The sequence below is a fragment of the Mytilus californianus genome, unplaced genomic scaffold (genome assembly GCF_021869535.1).
Source record: "Mytilus californianus isolate M0D057914Y unplaced genomic scaffold, xbMytCali1.0.p SCAF_9, whole genome shotgun sequence".
In the NCBI taxonomy this organism is placed as follows: domain Eukaryota; kingdom Metazoa; phylum Mollusca; class Bivalvia; order Mytilida; family Mytilidae; genus Mytilus; species Mytilus californianus.
Window position 1 is genome coordinate 87,082,690 of NW_026262745.1, and position 25,944 is coordinate 87,108,633.

At 31.2% G+C, this 25,944-nt stretch overlaps 1 protein-coding gene across 1 annotated transcript in view; it reads left to right on the forward strand.

Moving 5' to 3' along the window:
* The first annotated feature begins 4,516 nt into the window (after nucleotides 1-4,516).
* LOC127716641 (transient receptor potential cation channel subfamily M member-like 2) overlaps nucleotides 4,517-25,944 on the forward strand; it is a 78,905-nt gene continuing 57,477 nt past the window's right edge. Inside the window, exons 1-3 of the mRNA XM_052222881.1 lie at nucleotides 4,517-4,616; nucleotides 17,760-17,878; nucleotides 21,308-21,371. Coding sequence (XP_052078841.1) covers nucleotides 17,859-17,878; nucleotides 21,308-21,371 — 84 coding nt within the window. The 5' untranslated portion in view covers nucleotides 4,517-4,616; nucleotides 17,760-17,858. The remainder of the gene's footprint in view (nucleotides 4,617-17,759; nucleotides 17,879-21,307; nucleotides 21,372-25,944) is intronic.

Sequence of the window (25,944 nt, forward strand, 5' to 3'; positions counted from 1 at the left end):
CTTCCTTGTGAGCAGCAACCCTCTGTCATAGAAATCATGATAGGAAATACAAGCCCTGGAATATCGTATCAACTGGGAGATATAAAATTCCATATGCAGCCACTGCTGGAATGTTGCTACATAGAAATGGAAAGTTCACAATTGGGAAGTTGAAATCATCTTAATAAGATCTTATAAGAATGAACAATATATTGATATGTCATTTTCAGTCTTTAAGATAATTTCAGACTTCTCCTCTACAGTATATGCAGTATAGTTAACGCAAAATACTTACAGTCCATTTACGATCTGTTTAGACTGTGTTCATACTCATCAGAAAGAAGTTTTTATTGACTTCCAAACTTCAACACCGTGCTGTATGAAAATCTAATGAACAGTTCTGTATTGACCGAATTGACTACAGTGGCGCAGTGTGAACATTGACAAAAAGACAGAAAACGACTTAATAATTTATTGTTCAGACTTTCTAGATGATGTTAAGATGAAATTGACCGTTTTAGACTAAAATTTAGTTTTAGTGTCAATAGTGCTAAATTAACATGATTAGGAACAGTGTATAAGTCTTAAAATTGGCTAAAAGTCTCAACATGACTTATTAATTGATTGTTAAGACTTGTAAGATGATGTTAAATCAAAAGAACCGTTTGTGGCGATGATACATTCATGTGACTCGCAGTTAATACCTCGTGTGTGGTGTCTTAGTGTAGTGTCGTAAATTCGTGGGCGGTTTCCGTTGTTATTCTGTGGTTTACAAGTTGCAGTGTACTATTAAATTATTTATTTAATAAATTTGTATTTCTCTGTGCAGAGTGTTCTTGTGTTTATTTGTATTCCTGTCACGTAATGTTGTCATTTTAGCGGTATTGTTAACATTTCCATATAAGTGGAAAGTTTGGCTCGCAATTAAATTAGGTTCAATCCACCATGTTGTCTTAAAATGTCCTGTAACTAGTCAGGATTATGGCAGCTGTTATCAAATAGTCCGTTTCTGTGTATGTAGGCGTTTGTGTTTGTTGTAGTTCAGTGTTTCTGTTGTTTCGATCTTTTCCTCTTTTAATTAATGTGTTTCCTTCGGTTTAAGTTTGTAACCCGGATTTGTTTTCGCTTGATTTATAACCATTGAACCATGGTATACTACTGTTGCCCTTTTTTGAGACTAAAATGTATTAACAATTGGGGGAAACAGAAATTCACAAAAAAAAAAAACCAAAAGAAACCAATAATATCCATGACTATAATTAATAATTGCATAGACAACTACAACTAAAGAGTGGGCAATAATAAAACTTTGAGAAAACTAAAGTGATTCAGAAAGATCAGTAGTTCCAACCATTCTTGAAACCGAATCAAAAATAAATTTATTTGGTGAGTAAGCATTATGATGAAAGGTAGAAAAGGCAATGGATTATTTTTTTTTATGTTAGATATCCCTTAAAAAGCTAAATTCTTAAAGCTGTAATTAACTTTCGTTTTCCACCTTAATAGACACATGCACAAATCATAGAAAAGACAATCATAGATTGTCTATTTCTACATACACAAATATACATTTCAAAAATAGATATATGTAGAGGAGACCTCCTTTTGTCGAGGATATTTAGATTTCATCGATGGACAAAAAAATCATTTGTGTTTTAATGAATTTTTTGTAGGAATGTTTTGAAGATAATAATATGGTTCAAATCTCTTAAACAAACAAACATTAACAAAACATGTGCCTTCAGCGATTTTGATTACGCTGAGTTTACGCATTTTACAACAAAAATAAACGTTTGATTATTGTTTTGAAATGTATAGTTTGTATTTTGTCTGTGCTGGTGTATATGTGATTTGGTGTTGACAGTAAACACATAAAATGATTTCATTATATATTTCGATACTAGTAGATGGTTTCATCCAACATGTCTAAGTGACAGGTAGATTTTAAACACATTTTTGCATTGTAAACCTTGTTTGATTGTATTACAATGTGCAATGCAGTATACCGAATTCATTGAAATTTTTTTAGCTCTAAAAAGTGTATATAATTATAAATTGATAGACAGAGTCCATTTTTGAATCGGACGTGCAGTCTATTATATTGCGTAACTAAAAATAAAAGATCTAACAAAACATATATATATATATATAAAGGGGTTATTTAAATCATTGTGTAATCAGCAACGATCATCATTTGTTGATATTAACAATGTAGTATATAATACAATAAACGTACAAAAACCGATACTATATCATCACTAGTTTGTTGTATCTCTCTCTGTTGTCAAATGTCTTATTACTATAACTGGACACATGTGTTTTATGTAAAGACATCATTTGTTGTAATATTTTTCATGGACTATACTTCTTTCATCTTTTTTGTAATACAATCAAACATGGTTTACAATGATAAAAATGTGTTTAAAATCTACCTGTCACTTCGACATGTTGGTTGAAACATATTTCAATGTTTTTGTTAACCATCTACTAGTATCGAAAAAGTAAATGAAATCATTTTATGTGTTTACTGTCAAAACAAAATCACATATATACCAGCACAGACAAAATACAAACTATGCAATTCAAAACAATATACAAACGTTTATTGTTTTGTAAAGTGCGTAAATTCAGCGTAATCAAAATCGTTGAAGGCAAATGTTTTGCTAATGTTTTTTTTTTTGTTTAAGAGATTTGAACCATATCATTATCTTCAAAACATACCTACAAACAATACATTAAAAACTGTTCTGTTTTCTTCGTTTACGGTTAGGTGATACCATAGTGTGAATTATAACGACAAACTAAAGAAAAGCAGCTTGGCTATGAAAAAAGTTACGTTCATTGAGTTGTTAATGAGATCGGATGAGACAGTTGTCATTGTATATGGAAATATAAGCTGTACGACAAATGATAGGTTTTATATTCAAGCAATGATCATAAAGGCTTATATTTTATTTTGGTTTTAATCATTAAAAACAGTTATATGTTTTATTTCCTTTGCTCGAATTGCTATAAACGACTGGTTCAAATCCGTACATATTTCAACATGGTTCTTTCGAAAGGGTGAGGTGATGTATGTATGTACTTTGAAAAACTTAACGTATTAAGTTAAATCCTGTTTTTTTGCTTTTTTCTACATTTCAATTGACAATCCAGAGACCCACAATTACCAGCACAATTCTTATTTTCCAATTACTTCAATTACTTTATCTGAACAACCAATGCACAATCCTACTTATATATTTATAGATGCATAGTTTGGTTGTGGTAAAACAATTTTTATAAAAGGTCGCCTTGCATTAATAGGGAGAGCATATTTATACAAAGGAGGCAATCAAAGTAATTACAACCGAACAAAAATGCGACGAACAGACTATAAACAGTCAAAAAAGGACAGATTTCTAAAAGAAGTTCAAAAACTCGAATCCGCGCATTTTAGAAACCATCCGTTGTTAGTTCATCAAGTCCTAATGAAGACGACGTGCTTGTTGATATTCGTTTAACCCAGTAATACCGAGTTTTCACTACCATTAACCAGATCACAATCGCGACAGTAAAACTAGCAAAGGGTTACGAATGAGACACCAACAACTGAGCATGCCATTACAATTAACAAAACTATTATTTTGTTTTTTATTTGTTTTGAAACGGATGTGGTATTTTCACGTTTTGCACATTTATACTGCAAATTTGGATTTGCTTTAACATGTAGAAACTTTTATTTTCTAATCAACAATAACCTGCTTAACACTTTTTTATACATAGTTGAATAATGTAACTATCATACCTCACGGGTACTACATCATGACATCAATTGATTGTATTACACATATACCGTACTTGACTTATTTTCTAACTATGTAATACGTGAATGTTAATTCTGTAACACAATAAAATACGTGCATTGTCTATATCTTTGTTTGACGTGATAGCTGAAGAAACCAAAATATAATATTTATGTGTATAGCAATGCCATTTATAGATAGAAAGAAAAACATCATAAACTTTCCACCAACTTCGTTTTGATTACTTGCTCTTGATGTTTACAATGTTAGTGATATATTAAAGATATTTGTCAATAACCAGAAGATCAGCAAGTTAATTCGTTTAACTAGAACTGACAACAATGTATGTCAGTCCATATATCTAATGAACAAATTGTATTATACTTAAATATTTCATATAGGTTTTAAATTACCGCGTACAAATATTGCCTTGTGAGCATTCTAATATGTTTACAAAACGATTTTAGATAATGGATATCATCAGTTCAAAATCGCTTCTGTACAAATACATTTCCTTCATTTAAAAACTAATTAAGATTTGATATTTGAAAATACTTAATTAATTGTTATCTATGCGAATGCATGCTTCCCGATTATAACTTGCATGACTTTGTCAATAGTATATCTATCTAAAGTTTGTGGTTCAATTCTAATGACCACAGACAATAAGGAAATAACCCTGTTCGTAATAAACGGCTTGAAACGGACTTACGAGATTAAGTGATAATTCATATATACTCATCCCAATTGGTATTGCAAATCAGTACTTGTTGTCAAGGTAAATCATTTCATACATCGAATAACTACTTTAAGTGGAGATATTTCATACATGCATTCTCGTTGAATCTTCAGGTCAGTAGATCAGAATTAACCCTTTTAAGTCGTACTTTATTTATTAATTTGGGATGAATCGATACAGTTTCACATTGAAATGTCGTTTTGTGATGATGACATATAATGAAGTTCGTGATAAGCTCTTTGAAATATTACAAATCGACAAATAGATGACTGTGCTGGTTTTTGAGAAAACAAGAGGTTTAACATTTTGGACTTGTTTTCCTGTTGTTTGTAGCAATTAATTTTGGTAATTTGTAACTATCTAAAAACTATGATGTGTGCGCAGGAGCGAACAACACATTAGCAGGATTATTTCATTTTAAACATCAAAAGTAAGCTAACTCTGCCAACCTTTTGAACAGTTCAGCAATTTTTTTTGAATCGTCCCTGTTTTTTTGTATTTTTATATTATTGATCTTTTGTATTTGATTTTCATATCATAGATATCTAGAATAGTGCATTTCGTCGAGAAAACTTGTTCATTTTTTTACATGAAAGCTTGAGTTCCCTTATTTATGAGATGAGATATAATTATTATGTTGTCATTATGAACAACCCCGGTAAAAATGTATTTATTGAGTGTGAAATACCGTGTCTATAATTATCTTCCCTAAACATTATTGGCATTCTATAAAGGTGATCAAAGGCAATAGCCCAAAATAAATTTGCAAAAGTAACTAAGAGTGTTGAAACATCAATGCATAATACTTCAATGTTTAGGTCGAACAAGTAAAAGTTTTAAGAATTGATCCCACCAAATTATGGTATTACGAGTTCACTTCATACATTAAAGTATTGCCGAATTCTTATTCATATTTCGCCTTTCGGTCTCGAGTAATGAATTAGTTTTACTTCTCTGTGAGGGGTGAAGTTAACATGTAATAACTATGTTTAAAGAAACAAACTATAGCCACCAGAGAATAGATGGCCATTGACCTTGACCCTAATATATAAACACCTATTCCATAACAACTCGTCATTATTTTCTAGAGAGTGTGAAGTGAACAGCACTTCACTGATATTCTTGTATAGTTAATTTATTGTTATCTTTATATTATTAAGTTGGAAAGTTACTTAAATTACATTTATCTTGTCTACGATGTACGACAAGTATTGGTGTTACTTAGAAATAAAATGTTTTTGTTTACGATGTACGACAAGTGTTGATGTTAATTAGAAATACAGAATTTCGTGTCTACGATGTACGACAAGTGTTGATGAAAATAAAATAAAAAAATATTGTCTAGGATGTATGACAAGTTTATTCATTAAAGTTTTTGCCTACGCTGTACAGCAAATTTGTTACTTTACTCCTGTTTGTTTAACAGGTAGATAAATACAGGTGTTTTTCTTCTTAACTGAAGATCGTTTGTATTCTTCAGAATTAGCACGTGTTTTATTGCACAGGTACACATTATTAAATTACAATGGCTGACTTTGAAAATGAAGATGTATTGCTTTTGCGAGATGTCGAAAATGATATTGAAACTAATGAAGCCGATGGCTATAATTGTCAGAATCTACATGATGCTGATGAAATTAAGAATGATGAATTAAATAAGAAAACTAGAGGTAGTTTGAATAAACCCTCTAAAAAGCCTAGTGAAATTATAAAAGGCACCGCCATTACAAGTGAGAAAGCACCTAAACCAGTCAAAAGGAAGGCTAAGTCTACTAGTGCTACTAGTAAAGCTACTAAATCTCCTAGAGTTGATGATTTTTCTCCACAGGAGTTATCAGTGTTGGGGGATAAGATGGACATATCTACTATGGGCAAGTCTATTGACACTTTGACTCGTCTTTTTAGAGAATTTATAAATAAATGTGGGAAAGAGCCTGTAAGGACCCTTAGGTGTGAGACAGTTTCTCGGTCTTCCATTCAAGCAGAGATTGTAGAGAACCCTGCTGCTGTATCCTCTAACCCTCCAAATTTTCCTTTAGAGGCTAACTTTAATGCAGATATGCAGTTCAAGATTTTGATCTGGACTACTTGGATGATGTTGTATATGAACCTCCTTCTGGAGTTTGTGCTAGGGCTGATAATAGTCCAGCCCCAGTTGATTTTGAATCTTCTTTAGACCCTGCAGTAGGGTTTTCAGATGCCCTTAGGGCTCCTCTTAGTGAGATTAATGTACCATTATCTCAACCTGTTGTTGAACACGTTGAACAATATGATTATGATTTTGCTTGGGAAATCCCATAATTAAATACCGAAGAGAAGACTGGGCCTAAAATATCTTCTAGTCTTTCTAAGGCTGTAAATGCTACAATGTCTGTAAAATCAAATCAGGATAGTATAAAGTTGAGAGAGGAGAGATACTTACGGCCTGAAAATTGTGAGAACCTTTGTGTTCCTAGAGTGAATAAGGAGATTTGGACTGCACTGCCTAGACAGGCCCACACTGTGGATTCTAAAATGTAGGAAACCCAGAGATATTTTGTTAAGGGGTTGACCCCCATTGTTCAGTTGGGTAATCATTGTTGTAAGAATGAACCATTAGATGTTGATAATACTAGAAAGCTATTGTCAGGTTCTATTTTTTGTTAGGCCATGGTTTTCTTTCTCTGACTCAGAGGAGACGTTCAGCTCTTAGGCCGTATCATAATGATAAGTTCAAACCAATTTGCAATTCTGATGTTCCGGTGGATTCATTACTTTTTGGTGCTGATTGCATGAATCAGATGAAGGAACTTGGTGACTACACCAATATTTCAATATCTAATCCTAGATTCCTTGGTAGAGGATCCAAGTCTAACAATAATAGCGCTCCAAGCAGCTATAGTAGAGACAAATATCTATCTTTAAACTCCAAAGGCCCTGTCTGTCGACAGGGCGGACGGCAACTCCCCTCCCTAAGAGGCAGAGGGAGAGGTTTTCCGACAGGAAACAGAGGATCTCAAAGAGGTCACAACTCTCAGAGAGGGTTCTACCAGAACAACTATTTTCGACAATAGTTAAGGTGAGAGAACTTAACTATCCCGAATGGGAAAATATATCAAGTTAACTATGGATATTAGATACAGTAAGAAATGGCTATAAAAATGAATTTGATGTTGTGCCACAAGGTTCATCTTTTATGAATAAAATCCATTTCCCTTTACATTATGTTGAAATATTTTCAGAAGAAGTCCAACAATTATCATCTAAGGGAGCTATTAAAGAAGCTGATTCATTGGAGAACCAGTTTATTTCCAATATTTTCTTAGTTTTTAAGAAAGATGGGTCTTCAAGGCCTGTTATCAATTTAAAAAAAAAATAAAAAAATTTTGTGGCTTATCATCATTTTAAGCAAGAACATTTATCATTTGTTTTATATGTAATTCAAAAGGATGATTATCTAACATCCATAGATCTCACAGATGATTATTTTAGTGCTAGTATCAATAATGATTTGAAGAAATATTTGCGTTTCATGTGGAAAGGACATTGATATGAATTTCAGGTTCTTTGTTTTGGATTTACTTCTGCAGCAAGAGTTTTTACTAAGGTTTTAAAACATGTCTGTGTATTTTTTTCGAAAAAATGGCATTAGATGTATTTATTACATCGATGATTCTCTTATTATGGATCAGATTTTAGAAAGTTGTATTGTAAATACAGAAAAAAATGGTGCAGAAGCTTGATGAACTTGGTTTCAGAATAAGATATAAGTCTGTCCTTATTCCTTCAAAACGCATTGTTTTCTTTGGTCTCATTATTGATACTGAGTTATTTAAGATTTTTTTGACAGATGAGAAAATAGACAAAATTATCTCCCTTGGGAAAATTATTCTTCTACAGAAGTGTGTTACTGTAAGATACTTTGCATCAAGTACTGGTCTTGTTGTACATGCTTTAATGCAGTATCTGTGGGACCATTACATTACATAAACATGGAGAGAAATAAAGTTGAAGCACTGAATAGTTGTTATGGTGATTTTGACTCTGAAATTATTATCACACAAGAGTCAAAAATTGAGATTATTTGGTGGGTTACCAATTTAGAATCTGTAAATGGAAAACTGATAAGACCCATACAAATAAATTTTTGGCTTGAACATTTGAAGGTTCGGGATCCAAATGTAAAGGACAATTTGCTGGTGATAGATGGAGCTTGTCAGAACGCTCGTTTCGTATAAATTACTTAGAATTGTTGGCTATATTTTTCTCTTTAAAAGCATTTTTTTAGTAACAAAAACTCATGCTATATTGGTAAACGATCAAACAACTGCAGTAGCTTATATTAATGAAATGGGAGGCATGACCTCATTGTCACTTGACGGGCTAGCTGCAGAGATTTGTGCTTGGTGTTCAAAAAGGGATATTTTTATCACAGCTAAGTATATTCCTGGAACAGAAAATTTTGATGCTGATCATATGTCTAGAAATTTTACAGACTCCACAGAGTGGCAATTAAAGTAGACATATTTGATAGAATTTGTCAACATTTCTTTGTTCCAAACATTTCTTTGTTTGCTTCACGTTTGAATCCCTAGATTTGCTTTGTGGTCTTTTGACCCACAACCTACTTTTGTTGATGCTTTTACTTTTTCATGGTCTTATTGTAGACCATATATTTTCCCACCTTTTACTTTGTTGGGGAACATTTTAATGAAAATTATAAGTGACAAAGTTGAGAAGGCTATTTTGATGATTCCTTTTTGGCCTGCACGAAGTTGGTTTCTTTGCTAATACCAATGTTAATTTCTCTGCCAATTAGACTGCCTCAACACAAAGATTTAGTTATGATGCCACATACAGGAGATGCCATCTATTAAGGAAGAGACTACATTTAACCATGTGTATTGTATCCGGAAATCGCTTATTGATGAAGGATTTAAGAATCATCTGCAGATATCATCATTGCATCTTGGAGACCTTCTACAATCAAGCAATACCAATATTCTTGGAGAAAATTCGTTATTTGGTGTGTTCAAAGGAAAACCAATTCCTTTCGACCATCTGAAAAGGATGTAATAGATTATGTAATTTTTTTGAAAAACAGTAACTTTTCGTATTCAGTGTTAAATACTACTCGGTCTATGTTGACACAGACTTTATCCTTTTTTGAGTAGATGTTATCATAGAAGTAGATTACCTTAGCCGTATTTGGCACAACTTTTTGGAATTTTGGGTCCTCAATGCTCTTCAACTTTGTATTTGTTTGGCTTTATAACTATTTTGATCTGAGCGTCACTGATGAGTCTTATGTAGAAGAAACGCGCGTCTGGCGTATTACATTATAATCCTGATACCTTTAACTATTTACTGAATTTGTTTTTGTTGACCGTATGTTGAAAGGTTGCTTTAACCTGAATCCACCAAGAGCGAGATACTCTTTCACTTGGGATGTGAATATAGTGCTAACTCTTTAAAGTTCGTTATATCCATTGGAGGATTTAACGTTGCAGACTTTGACTTTTAAATTTATGTCTTTAGTTGCCTTGACTACAGCTGCTGGGGCACAATCTATATCAGCTCTAGATTTACATTTTATGTCTTTTAGTCAAAGACAAGGCACTATAGTTTTTCATATACAGGAACTTTTGAAAACTACTAGACCTGGTTTTAGTCTGCTTAATGTGGTGTTCAAGCGTTTTGATAAACCAGAAATGTGTGTTGTTAAGACAATGATTAATTATGTTTTGCGTACAAAAGATGTCAGGAAGACATCTAGTTTGTTTATTTCTTATGCAATTTTTCGTAAAGTTTCAACTTCTACATTATCTAGATGGTTAAAGACATTTCTACTTTTAACAGGCATTGATGTCAACATTTTTAAGGCTCACTCATTTAGAGGTGACACTACTTCAGCTGCATTAGCTGCAGGATGTTCTTTTAAAGACATTATGGCAACAACTAACTGGACATGTGCTAAAACAGTTTATAAGTGCTATTACAGGGAAATGAATAATACTGGCACTAAGGACTTTTCTTCTGCCGTAATAACTGGATGATCTTGTGATTGTTTATGCTTAATTAAATGTTGCATTTGTATGAATTCTATTTTTAGTATGTGTCTACACTTTAAACAAGCTTATTCATTACTTAAGACCGAAAGGCGAAATATGAATAAGAATGTTCCTTCATCCAAGCATATCTTGGATGTGCAGGATGAAGGTCATACTTCGAATATGAGCCTGTGGCTCGAACGTTATTAAATTCCTCCCTAAGGATTATCAGTCAGACCCACCCTTTTCGTATGGGTTTTATGGTCGACACAAACTTATTTTAAATTATGACGATTTATTATGGAACAGGTGTTCATATACTAGGGTCAAGGTCAATGGCCATCTATGGTCTGGTGGTTATAGTTTGTTTCTTTAAACAGAGTTATTACATGTTAACTTCACCCCTCACAGAAAAATTAAGCTAATTCATTACTTTCGAGCCTCAGGCTCATATTCTATGAATGACCTTCATCCTGCACATCCAAGATATTCTTGGATGAAGGAACATTATCTTCCGAATCTGATTCCGAAAAGGACATGGCGATTACAAAATCAAAATAACAGAACATGAACTCAAAATGGAGAAATGTTACCTAGGCACACTCTTGAATGATTGAAATGATAGATGTGAATATGTATTTTTTTTCAAATCATTTACCGTTGATCATTTTGATAATTTGTCACACTGATTATCTGTCGTATTGTTAACAATAAGACAATATTTAACCATCCAAAATAGAGATAATTATGTCCTCAAAATTGCTCAAAAGATAATAATTCATATTGCGTTGTCGTATCAGATATATCGACGTAATTCTAGAGGATATTAAATTGTGATATGATATAATTTGAAAATGGACAGTTCTTTAGTTTTATTCTATTTTTAAATCTATGGTCATGAAATTGTTACCATCAAACATTAGATAAATGTTGCTTAAACGTATTCAGTGACGGATCAAAAAGGGGGGGGGGGGGGGCTTCCGGGAGTGGAACCCCCCTTTTTTGACGATCTATGCATTTGAATGGGGACATATAGTTAGAACCCCCATTTATTCTTGGTTGAGAACCCCCACCACCGTTGAAAATTGGCTGGATCAGTCCCTGGTATTTATCAACATTAATTTGCCTATATACTTCTTTATATATTGTATGATGAGTGCCAAGCAAATATGAAGCTATGATGAGGACTTCTTTCTTGTTGGCTCCTTAAGTTAGATTAATTTAATATCATAGTGATATCACAACTGATATTTTTACACTAAAGTCTAAAGAAAATATCATTTATCCATTCATGGATTAAACTTACCAAATGCTTAACGTATTAAATAATTTCCCAGTTTTAACAATTTAATAACCCAGTAAGAGAGTTTCACCCTTACCTTACCTTTTAATAATTATACATACAACTCCGATACAATCTTTTAAGTCAATACTTGAAATGGAAGATATAAGAAATAAAAGAAGGCGGTTTATCGAAGATGTTTGTCAGAAATGCAATTATCAAATGTGAACTTTTATCCAAATGACAACTACAGAATTGGTAAAAGCACGAGTTTATCTTAGTAATAATGTATAAATATAAAAAAGCTGTAGCTACGTGTATCACATATTTGTATCATTGATATTCCTTGACTCATATATTATTTTTTTCTTCTCATAATGTGCATTGTGATTGTTATTATTTTAAAATTCACTATGCACCAAGAAGATAACTTGTTTTGTTCTGTTTGAAAGATTGCAAGGAGACATAAAAAAAAAACGTTTCAGAACCGTCCAATAGCAAAGGTGTAGTAATTCAATATGAGGAATATTTTGGCTAAAATATAAAAAGACCACAATGCTGTGTTTGCATGTTCAATTTGTTATACACATTGGATGATTAAAGCATTATGATTATTTTTGAATTTACTGTATATGAAATTTATATTGTGATTTGCACCTGCAATATATCTTAGTTATACTCAGTTATTCAAAGATGAATCAATTATTAATTTTCAGTATATTTTATTATATTGATGTATGTACAACCAATTAACGAAGCTACATGTAACCCTCATATTTCTTTTACGCTACAAATACTATGCATTTTGAAAACATTTTGTACTTGTATGACACAAGGATTTACAAATGTTCTTTCATGAAATATTTGTCTTACAGTTTACTGTTAATTTTTACCTTTTCTTTAAAGCACAAACCTGAAGTGTTTTTCATTCGCGAACAGTTTCAATTTTCTTTTATCTTGAAAAAAACAATGACATAGATCTTTGTATTTCTTCTTACCTTAGTTTGAAATACATTTTCTACGAAACCTGTTATTATTTTGTTCAAACATGTCATATATGCAGCTAAAAAACTATACAGTTTTGAAATCGTTTGAAGACATCCAACCTAAATATGAAATATTACCGACTTGATCATTGTCTGCATATTCAATGTTCTAAAACGTATGTCAGTTCGTCTTTTTAGAATCTAAAGGACTATAGGGAATTTCATTATTCGTTCACCAAAATGAAAACAACGTTACATCATGGGTCGATTTTTAATTGCTTAAGACGTTATTAGCCGATCACAACGTTTTGGTGCACCTAGAGCGCACCAGATTCTGAAACGGCGAATTATCGCAATGTACTCACTTTACGGTAGTATTAACTTTACTAATTACTATTTCTAGGTATCTCAATAAATACTAAATACTGTTATGAACAGACGATAGCCCAGCAATACTGATGGACCCCGATTTTATCAATATAAATATTATTGATAAACACAATAAACTTACAGCATAAGTATCAATGCAAAATAAATTAACTTTCATTTAAGAAATCAATAGAATAATAGGTAAATTGTGTTCAAAAAATATTTTGCTCTGTCATCAATGATCCCGCCAGCCAGGAAAAAACCAACAAAAAAAGGGGTTAACTCGTTCAAACACCATGTTACATATAGTCGAAAGACTGCATTTAAAATAAAGTGGAAAATGTCGGAAATCTGTGTCCAAAACCCAAATGCTGGGAATATCGTCTCATGATTTAGAACTTTGGACAGTATATAAAGAAAATGTTTTAAGTATATATTATTTAGTAATAACTTAAGTTTCTCTTTTAGTAAAATATATAATTCCTACTAAACACAAAATAGAATAAAATAATTCATTTGAAAAAGAACTTTATTTCACTGTTTTCCTGTCTGATGCTTGGCTAGAAGTGACCAACAAGGGAAAATATTCCCGCTTAAAATAAATATCACGTGATATATATATATATATATATATATCACACGTGTACATACGAAGTACCCGCATCAATAGAATCCACTAGTACCGTTATTATCGAACAGTGGTAAATTATAATTATTCTTATTGCGCTATAAGAACATTTCAACATAAATCAGCGTCTCATTGGTGATAATCGAGTTCAAACAATTTAACAAAATAAAATCGTGTATAAACGTTGAAGAGCTGAATAAACTAAAATGGACCAAAAAAATGCAATTACATTATTATCATAAAAATTGCCTTGTTGACATTCAAATATATTCCTTTATATTAAAACTACTAACTTTATAATATATAAATATACATTCTGAAATACTTATATTATTAATTTTTGTGATATGTTTTGTTCCACCCCTCAGGTGAATAAACACAGTTTGTTTCACTCCGAAGGTGAATAATAGAAGTAAATGATGTTTCTTATTAGTAATTGTGTTTCACAACCTTTATTTTTAAATTTTGTTATTAATCTTTTTTCAGTATAAAGCTGTGTATTGCTTTATTTAACATTGTATCAGATTTTCAAATAATTTCATTGACAATGAATGGATAAAGATGTATATCATTATATCGAATTGTTTCTTTTTATCAGATTGTTTATAATGATGTTTTCAAATAGGTTTCAGATTACCGTTTACAAATATTGTCTTGTAAGCATTCTCAAAAGAAAAGATGTTTGATCATGTAAATCATTGGATAATATCAGTTTGAATATCATTTCCATACAAATAGATAACCTCTATATTCCAATCGGTTGACATAAGATAAAAAACAATGCGGTTTAAATAAATATTGAAATAAATAGTCTTTGTTGAAAATCCATCATAGATACAAAACATATAATTGTAAACTTTTTACATTTCATCAAATAAAACCCTTTAAAGATATTAAACAGACTGAATTTATGTTTGTATTTGATACACGTATATCATTGCTTGTATCAAGCAAGACTTGAAGGGAAGTTGTTGGCAACAGCACACAGTAGATGCTGTACCTTTTTTAAAAATGTAATCCTTAGTATCATCTCTTCACATGCATTCTTTAAAGGTAGGATAACATTAAATCTAATGATAAAATTATCCTTAATAAAAGTGTAGGTTTAGAGAATTTAATATTTGACTAAAAGGCAATATTCTCATAGGTTTATCAGTTGATCAGAATAAGTTGAAACACGAATCTAACATGTTTTATATATCCCTGACGTGAAGAAGTATCTCATGGAATGGAAATAACCGTAAACACAATACAATACAACACAGCTAGCCAGTATTGAGGTTTTATTAATTGATATATCTTCGTATATCGTTTTAAATATTATGCCATGCAAACACATCCGTAATAGATTCCGAAAACGCAGAGTTAACTGTGAATCATTGTTATTCAACAACTAAATAATTTTTGAGGAATGTGTACTTTTACAAATGTTTAACAATCTTAAAATATAAGGAGCGATATTATTGACAGGAATGTCTTGTGACACTTGAATACGTGTACTCATTAATTAATTTCGTAATTAATTATTGATCACAAAAAGCTGAGGTTACTAGTTTGATATGCACAAAAGTAGTAAAGTCGCTCTTTTGCAACGCATACTGCTCTGATAGTTCTTTAGATACACTGGATTATTAAGGGACAGACGTAAGTTATCAATGCTAAAATATCGTAAATCAATGGTAAATGATGTAATTCAAGAAAACAAGACAAATATTGAAGATCAAATTAATATCAAAAACTAGCATATCGATTGCGTCGAAAAAGTAATTGTCAATGGGATATCATGCAAATCAACAATCAGTCCAAATATATCACAGTAAAAAAAAAACTAGATATTTGATAAATGTACAAACCCAACAATAATTATTAGATATTAAGATATTAAACCTTGAAACATATTGCTAGTGCGACACATCATATCAGTTAAACAGTTCATGATTTGCCTGTTAAACCTTTGTGTCTTATCAGTCGTCTTCCATACATGTAATATTCCTTTTGGAGCAGTGAGTGTTCTTGTACATACTTTGTCAGTACGCCCGTCTTAATGCGCAGTATGCTTAAGGGTACCAATTCAATTGAAACATGCTATCATACGCCTTACAATGGTAAGATGAGAAGCTGAAATTACCACGTCTCTCACATATATAACTTACATGTCATTGCTTATAGATTTCTCAATGAGGAGTAGTCAACAATTCAGTCATCACATTGTAATGGTTTCATTATGAATTGATTGTTAAAAAAAATAAATGTTTTGAAAAACTTAGGATTGTCTACCCCCAGTAATGAATTACCTTGGCTGTATTTGGAAAACAAAACCTTTTGAAATTGTGGGTTCATATTTCTCTTCAACTCCATACTGCTTTAGGCCTTTTTAACTTTACAGCGTCATTGCATAGTAATTTACAGACAAAAACGAGCGTATATTCATCATTTTAAATTCTGGTATTAATAAAGATTTGATTGAAGTTGTTCTTCTGATTCCTTGTCAGCAGAAATATAAACACATGAAGTAGAACGTATTGCCGTTAGTATCTATAATGTCAAGTTCACTTTCATGTATGCGATATAAGCACTAACTAAAATGTGGGTAATTCAATAACAAGACATCTCAAATATACCTGAAAGGAAAATTAAAGGACACGAGAAGAGATTTTTCTTTTTATTTCGTAGTGTATGTATATAAATTTTTCTTCATATGAATACAAAACAAATATAGTCAGCACAATAAGTACTACATGTACTAATTGAAACATGTATTCTATTATAAAATATTGATCAATCAAAATATAAAAAAAAAATTAAAAAGTTCGTAATATGGATAATATCATCTTCGGTATAAATTTATTGTTGGAACACGTAGTTATTGATACAGTCATATTTATTATTATCTGAAACATGGAATTTGTATCTACAATTTCAGGAAAAATCTATTTTGAAATCGTCCATCTCTTTGTCAATATCGAGAACCTTAACTTTTTTTTCTGTCATAATGATGAACTGCATTCATCAATAATCTGACTATTTCTTCCAGACTGTTTATACGATTATGGCGAACAACACTCAAAGTTGTTCATTGTTTGAAATGCCAGTGCACCGGGAAGTTTCGTCATTCATAATTTTTTACAATTGAAAATACTGTTTTGTAGTTGACAATCTTAGTTGAAATTCAATGTTGTCATAATACATGGAATTTGCAATTCTGATGATTTTTGAAGAAATCTAGCATGATTTTCTATGCAGCCTTTATGCTTTTGTCAGATGTAATTCTATTTGTACCCATCTGATTTTTATAGTTTTATTCTTATGTCCTACTGTTAGACCACCGACTTTGGTTATGGGAAGGGTTTGACGCCCGCTAAAATGGTTAACCCCGGCACATTTTTTATGTGTTTGTCCCTAGTCAGGAGCCTATATTTCAGCGATTGTTGTTTGTTGCTGTGTTACATATTTGTTTTTCGTTCATTATGTTCTACATAAATTAGGCCGCTGGTTTTCTCGTTTGAAATGTTTTACATTTGTCATTTTGCTCCTTTTATAGCTGACAATAAGGTATGGGCTTTGTTCATTGTTAAAGGCCATACGGTGATCCAAATTTGTTAATTTCTGTGTCATTTGGTCTTGTGCGGAGAGTTGTCTCATTGGCTATCATACCACATCTTTAATTTATATCTAGAATCTAAAATCTGCAAGAACATGTAAGTCAAACATTGCAGGTGTATAGAACTAATGATGCTAATTAGTCATGATAATAGTAATACTACTACTAATAATAACAATACAACACAATAATAATTATATTATAATAATAATAGTTCTTAACCTAAATATGTAAACGTCAGCGTGTGAAAATCGTTATAAGAGATAATATGTGCTCTTTACAAAAGGAAAGAGCAAGTTGCTCTCCGATGATGGATTGATAAACAAAAAAATATATTCTTCATTATTTTCTTGTATTGTAGATCGGGAAATGAAAAAACAACGTGAAAACCAGCAGAGAAGCACATGAAAACGAAAACAGACAAATACAGACAACTGTTTTCTCTGTTCAATTCCAAGGAATGGAAGATCAGAATAACAAGTAATGTTCATGTATTTGCTTTTATGATAAAAGACAGAAAGATTTATTTTGAACTAGTTTGTAAACATCTTTATTGTTCAGGTAGCAATTTGTCCAATCTATGTTTTATAGAACTCAGAGAAATAAGATTATTGAAAGCTGAATTAAGGTGAGAACAAATTGCGTTTACTGATATAGAAAACCATTGTAATTGAGTATTTGTGGAATTTGGATATGATTAAATGTTTGTTACTAAGCGAAATCTGTCATAACGTTCATAGCAAATGAGTGGTGACCTTTGTTTAAAGGTCATTTTGAAAAATTTTCCAATGGTTTGCCTATACGTTTTACTAGGTAATTTCTCTTACGCTTATATATGTACCCCTTATAACGTCAACTGTGTACAGTCAAGGAAATCACGTGATACATTAGGTGTGTGATATTAAAAGATATAATACTTTTATTGTATTGATAATGGCAATGAATGACATTGCCACAAAATCACAAAGAAAGTCAAATGTAATCGTATGCTTTTAATACTTTTAACCGGAGTGAAACGAAAATACATTGCGTGCACAAATAATACAATGAACGGAAGAAAATCATGATCGTAATTTTGCTTCATACCACATAACAAAATGTAAGAGATTCGGATATTCAGTAAATTTTTCCAGTAAGCAGAAATCGCATGCATTAGAATATCAATCAACTTGTAAATATATCAGCTATAGTTAGAGGAAGGGAAAATGCTAGGCGGTGTTGTCGTAAGTGCAGATTCCAGCCCTGCTCGGGGAGAAAGTAAAGGATCAGATCTACTCTAACATCGTTAGGTTGATTTTCTGGGCACTTTATATATATATATATATATTATATGCAGGTACTGATTCAATCATCCTGGCATCTTTATAGCTCGTTACAGACCGAGTGTAACATAAAATAAACATACGTGACAGCTACGTGCAAATATTTCGTTTGTGAACTACAATTTCCGCGATTTCTTATACACGCATTTTTGCTATAATTACGCAAATGCAGTTAGATGGAAATATTGGGTGTCTACCCGAGTTACGTGTGCAAGTTCAGTGAGTATCTAAAAGCAGTTTATTTCATAATTCATATATTAACCTTTGCGTGCTCTTCAAAATTTACACTCTTAGATATTGTGAAAAATACAAATAATCTATATTTTCATGCTAAGATTTCTTTTTTTTTTAATTTTGAATATACAACCAATATTACTGTACAAGTTGTTTCTATCAGATTCTCATTAATGTTTATCTTGATTATAACTATTCCATTTCAATAGCATAAACCCTTCTGTTTTTTTTTCCAATGGCTTATTCATATTTCGCAAATGATAAATCAAAGCAGTATCGTTTTATAAATATTTGTCGAAATTTCTTGAATTTAAGATGTTACAAGTAAAACTATATTTTGTACGTGGCTAACATTCCTTACTGCTGATTTAAGTGGCCAATGGTTAAAGACTTGATTAAACCAGACCAACTATAATAGTCGCTGCAAAATTTGTCTGCTAACTATACCATCCTTTTTAAATATGTAATGTAGTAGATAATTTAGTGCAACACACAATGGTATCATTCGTCGACCTTTATATACACATTTGCGACATGAATGTAGTGTCTCGTTTGTTCCCCCTGTTAATACCTTCAGACTTATACTTATCTGTTTTGCTGCAGACCGCTGGAATGAATTTTTGTAAAAAAAATCGGCTATCCAAGTTATTACATAAATATATATAATAGAATCAAATATAGTCAATCTGTATTTTAAGACCCCTTACATTAGTGCTTATTTTGGAATAGAAACTGCGAGTTCGTTAGTAAACGAACCAATACAAATTAGTGTTTGCTCTAATTTTAAACAAAACAAATTAAAAAAAAACTAATATATATCCGATTGATCTTAATCCCGCTATGATTTTATCATTTAGTTTCTCCAATTTAATATCCCAAATACAGGCATGGTTTGTGCAACCACCGTATTTTTGAAGTGCAACTTGTAATAATCTATGATCCGGCTAAAGTTTGAACATAAACAACTCCTTGTTGGGTTTCACTAGCCTGTCAACACTGATGTAGGTTCAAACCCTACAGAGCAAGGTGCGCTTAAAATCTAATCTAAATCTAAGTGTTGTCATATTTCCTAACGAATGTAGGTGGTTTTCCGCGGGCATTCCGGCTTCATCCATTATTGAAGAATGTTAACAACGTAATACAATGTAGCGATCAGTGTTGAAGGTGGCATAAAACACCAATCAATCAACCAATCAATGTATCAAGTTCAATTGTACATATATGCGATCAACAAAATCATCGATCTTCGAATTTGTAGGAAAAGGACTACAGTAATATTATACATGTACTTATGAATATTTTTCATTGTGTTGTAATTTTTTCTTTCTAAAAGTGAATCTTCATCAGAACAAACATATTCGATTTATATGACTCCTTGTTCGAGACCCTCGAGACTTTAACACATGTTTTTCGAGAATTTACCTTCAGTGATTCAAGAAAAAGAAAAAAACTGCATGCATTATATTACATGTAATTCTAATTTAGCACCTGCATGTTTAGATGATTAGTGTTACTGAACATTGTGTACTTTGTGTTATATTTCATTGATGGTTGGTTTTTCTGCCCCTAGTAAAGTTCATCTTGAATTTACTGTTTTTGTACACGTCAAAAACCCAAGTTTAATTGTACGCTTAGGAACTATCTAATTATTTTATTTGTTGAACAGAAACAAAAATGGCATCTTTACAGACAGTCTGTACATTTGAATGCAATGAAATATTAATTGTAATTACAGAATGAACAAATATCGAATTTCTATCAGTTTGGCGTCGAAAGCCATGCACATTGAAATCGGCAAATAAATAAATATATAAATAACAAGCTTTGCTATACAATAAAATTTGTTATAGCATTATTATTTTTTGTGAATTTTATTCTGAGTAGATTATGTTTTGCACTCACAAGCACAACTAATATACAAATCTACTTTGAACATTTCTATTGTTATTACTATTATTATTACGACGTTGGAAAAGAAACCAAAGGGATAATAAAACCCATTAATTGAAAACAATCCGAGAATGCCATGGTTAAAACACGACAAAGGACCAAAAGACAACAAACAGAATACAAAACTCAACATAGATAACTATAGACTGAGCGACGAGTGATTCGTACACCGCAGTTTATGTTATCTTTGTTTGGCACAGAAGTATATTTTTTATTGTTTAACTCACTAGATCAAACTCATTGTGGAGGTCAAATTAATGGTTTTGTCTTCATTTCTATGAACCAGCTACTGCCATACATCAAAACGATATCGACAGACAACACATTTAAGATAATGTTTCTGCTGAGCATGACTTTTCTAAAACAAAAATTAAATGTAACCAAAAATTGTCTATACTTGCAGATTTATTCCAATTCCAAAACGGCATCTTTATCTTCAGAGGAAATCAAAATTGAGGAAAGTGTTCGTGAGTTATGTTTGTTTATTTTTGTAGATATTGTATAATCATCTACGTACTCATTGAAAAAAGATCATTATGTTTCAGTAACCTTAATCAATAAATGAATGTCAAAGTAATTCCAATTGTTGACCTGACATTTATCGCATGTCATTAATTGAAAACAATTATGATTTTCAATTTTTTGAATATTGAAGAAAACAACTTTATTTTTTACATAATTCAATGATATTGTATGACGGTGTATTTATATTGATCCTAATTTGTATGGGTAGTCTATTTTGGATACAAATGACTTCTTTATCGGAACGAACATTACGATTAATAAATTAAACAACTCCATATTTAATACATCAACATTCAGATTTTTTTTATTTTGGACTCCATGTAATTGATAATCTTATTATTACAACATTTATTAATTTTACTAAACTATCCATTGTTACAAATGTATTTCTTGTACATCAAAATAATCTTTTTCAAGAATGTATGTCGCAAAAGTATCTCTTATTCATCAATTTAAATTATGTTATTTACAAAGTCGATATGGGCAGCTTTTTTTATCGGCATTCGTATCATCATTATATGTGTAAAGGGAAGAATACCAATGACTGAATTCTGTTGACTTATCTCAAGCAGAAAAAAATAATATAGAGTATGATGGTTAATTACCATATGGTCACACTTTCCAACCTTTATACAGAAAAAATGTCAACTCATTCCAGCATGGTAACTAGTAAGTATTCCGTTTCACAATAATAATACAACAAGAACCTATATGACAAAGGTTTGTAATTAAGCAGGAAAACCTCATTGAAATACAAATTACAGCACACATTGTTCATATGTGTACTTATATGACATGGGACATGTTTCTTTTCATGAGCTTTTGTATAATTTAAAACACTGCAGATTGGGTGAAGAGTTACATGTACAATAGATCATTCAAATACTAAATAAATTGCAAGCATTAACACCATTCGTTACAATACAATTTTTGACATTGATGAGGTTAATAAAATGATTTATCAACCCCAGAGATATGATATTCACCGAAGCCAACAGCCGAGGTGAATGTCATATCTCCTGGGTTGATAAATCATTGTATCTACTGAAATCAAAAGTCAACAATTGTTTTAATATATGAATTTTTATTCAGAGTTCTGCTTTTTATTCTTTTCCATTTTTTCTAGTATTTGCTGAAAATACTTTTAAAACTGCCTCCTGTTTGTATACATTGTATTAAATATATCATCTGCTTTTGCAGTTTCTAATTTTCAAGTTGAAATATTCAATAAAGTTTCCCTTAAAAATTTACCCCATAAAAAAGAAGGGAAAAAATACACCGAAATCAGGAAGAAAAAGAAAAAAAACGGGAATTTGCAGAACGTCACAAACCTACGTCATTGACGTTACCTTGGAATATCTATATTTAGGTACATGGACGCTGTTCAAAATCTTATATTAACCTCTCGTGATTTTTTCCGCAGTGAATAAAAAGATCCATCAAAGTAGATTTCCTATGCTTTTAGCCAATGAGAAAACAGAAAATTTAAAGTCATTTAATAAAATGTGTTATTCGTCAACGTCTGATCACGTATTGTAAAAAGAGAGAAAAATGAAAGAATTATGATAATGAATCAATTATTCGATAACGGTTACCATGTTCACATTGTTTGTGTCGTTAGGTTTTGTTTTTAAACGACCCTCATTGTCATTCATGTCTATGTATGAATGCAAAACGAGATACGAATTTTAAGTTCATTGTGATAGATGCGTACAATATAGGCGAAGATTTTTTATATCTAGTTTGATTTCGCGGCAGTTTAATAATAATGCTAGCTTTTTTCCAATACTGAATGTTATAAATATAGGAACAAGCTGGTAGGAAGGTTCCAACAGTGGTGCCGAATATGTGTTCAAAAACACGTCCTCAAAATGTAAGAATATGATTTCACTCAAAACATTCCGATGATATTCGATTCAGATATTTGTTTTGTTTGATTGTCAAGATCTCTAAATGTAATATAATTTATACTTTTGTATCATATCATTTCTGACTTTAAACAATTTAAAAGTATTGAAAAGACCACATCTTTAGTATTTGATAAGATCTACTGTTGAATAATAATTTCTTGTTATGGTTTTGCCTGATATAACATTCTAACTTGATAGAAGACTTTTATGCAAAAATTTAAAGGAGTTTTATACAGCATTATTGGAGCTTTCCGTTTTCTTTTTTTGTTATGGAAACATCAATTAAAGGATAAAATACAACTAACAAAAAAGATAGCAAACAAATCAGCTGCAAAATAAAGTAACACGACATCTTTATCTATTTATCTATTTGAGTCCGTCCTGAACTGATTGTCTTTAAATGACGTCTGTTACCCATTTTCTGATTTGATTAGAAGTAATCTTGAAACTATACAAATATAAACCAATCGACTCAATCTTTATATATAACACAAAATATTTAGCCAGACATGATCTACAAGTAGGTCGATTTAAGAACCCCGCCACATTTTGTATATTATGTGCAAAAGACAGGAGCCTATAATTCAATGGTTGTCGTTTGTTGCTGTGTTACATTTTTTTTGTTCATTATTTTGTACATACAGGCCGTTAGATTTTTTGTTTGAATTGTTTTACATTGTTTGTCATTTAGTGGCCTTTTATAGCTGACTATGTGGTATGGGCTTTGCTCATTGTTGAAAGTTGTACGGTTATCTATAGTTTTTATCGTTTTGTCATTTGATCTCTCGTGGAGAGTTTTCTCATAGGCAAGCATACCACATCTCCTTTTTCTATATTAACAATTATTTTTGAAACCTGTTATCATAAGCGAGAAAATATGATTAGTTGAAATACGCAGAATTAAACATCTTCAAATCGATCATACTATTAATCAGAATCAACAGATTAAGGAAGTTTTTGTTCATATTTAACCTAACAATGTTTACTTAACATACTTCTTTTCTTTCCATTTTCTTGAAAAGAATTATCAAAGTCCAGAACTGGTGATGTTCTCCTTGTCTACAATATGGCTATTATCTTTAGAACTTTAATAAACAGGGATGCACGTTCTGAAAATAAAACTTGAATTGAATTGATAACTATCTTCATATAGACGTTTTTGCCATTCAATAATAAGTACCAATTTGCTTGATTTTTTACCGTTCTTTTGAAATACGATAGTTTTTAAAAGACAAGCAGTAAACGGCTTAGATGAGTAACAAGATAAGATTAGTAATATGCTTGCATTGTTAAAATTGTTAACTCTCTTTACAAATTACCGGTATTGACCTAAAAGACACGTTTTACTAAATTTGAGATTTTATAATCATCTAAAAAACTATAATAGGTAGGGAGAAAACGTGAACACAAAGATACAATCTACATGAAAAGAAAGACATTTTGCAGTACACACACTGTATCTTGTTTTTGAAGAATAAGGGGTCTCATAAAAAAAAAATATCATTATAATACAAAAAAAAAAATTAGGCAGATTAAGATTATTTTTTTTAAATTGGGGAGGACCATTCTATATACTTTGATGGAGATAAGTGATCTTGAATAAAATGAATGTCATGGTATCTGAAACTAAAGATCAAGCATATTGACTTAGTAATGCTGAAATTATTTTCTGCAAACACAGATGCGAATCATCCATATAAGAATCGAACTACGAAATAGGTGTGTAAAAAAATAGATACTTTTTTTCCACATAAGAAAAAAAGAAAAAAGGTACTCAATAGTTTATCGGGTGAACATGAAAAATCTGTCCAAGCAAAACGTCTTGTCTAACAATAACACAAGAAATAAATTGGTCGTTCTCTAAACAATTCCTTTAATTTATTTCGTCTTTTTCCTGTAGATTCAATTGGCCTGTTTTAAGTTCAATGCCCTTAAGATGTGTAACCATATACTTTTTTAACCTTTGATTGGAATTTACTATAGAATAAAATGTAAAAAAAAATTAAGAATGGAAATTGGAAATATGTCAAAAAGACAACAACCCGAACAAAGAGCATACATGAAGTATACATGTGCTCCTTTGATTCAGTATAATGAAACAATTAAGTACATACAATATATAGTCTATAAAGATCTGTTTAACTTTTGTCATAATGAACATGAAAATATATTGTTGATTGACACGTTTGCGATAGTTGCTTAAGACTTATGTAAAGCCATTCATCTCTGGTCTCTTAACATGTACATGATATAAGAGTCATTATAGTCGATACACATGGTTGCTAGGTACTGTTTTGTCAAATGAGGGTTGTTCCTAAACACTTTGGCATGACTTTGAAATCTTCCTTATTGTTGACCTTTACATAACATAGCGGCTTTAATCGTCATGAATATTTTCCCTTTGTATTTTTTGCATAAGTTATTTTTAGCAAATATCATTAAATGAAATATAGTTTTGCTTCAGAATTGCTAAATCCCAACATACCAGAACATTCATTGAGCTGATTATATGGTAAGGCTAAGTTTTCAGGAATATCGGTGACTATGAGTGCCAACCCTACCCCTATTTGAAATGATTGGTGGTTACAGAGGGTTGGTCCTAATT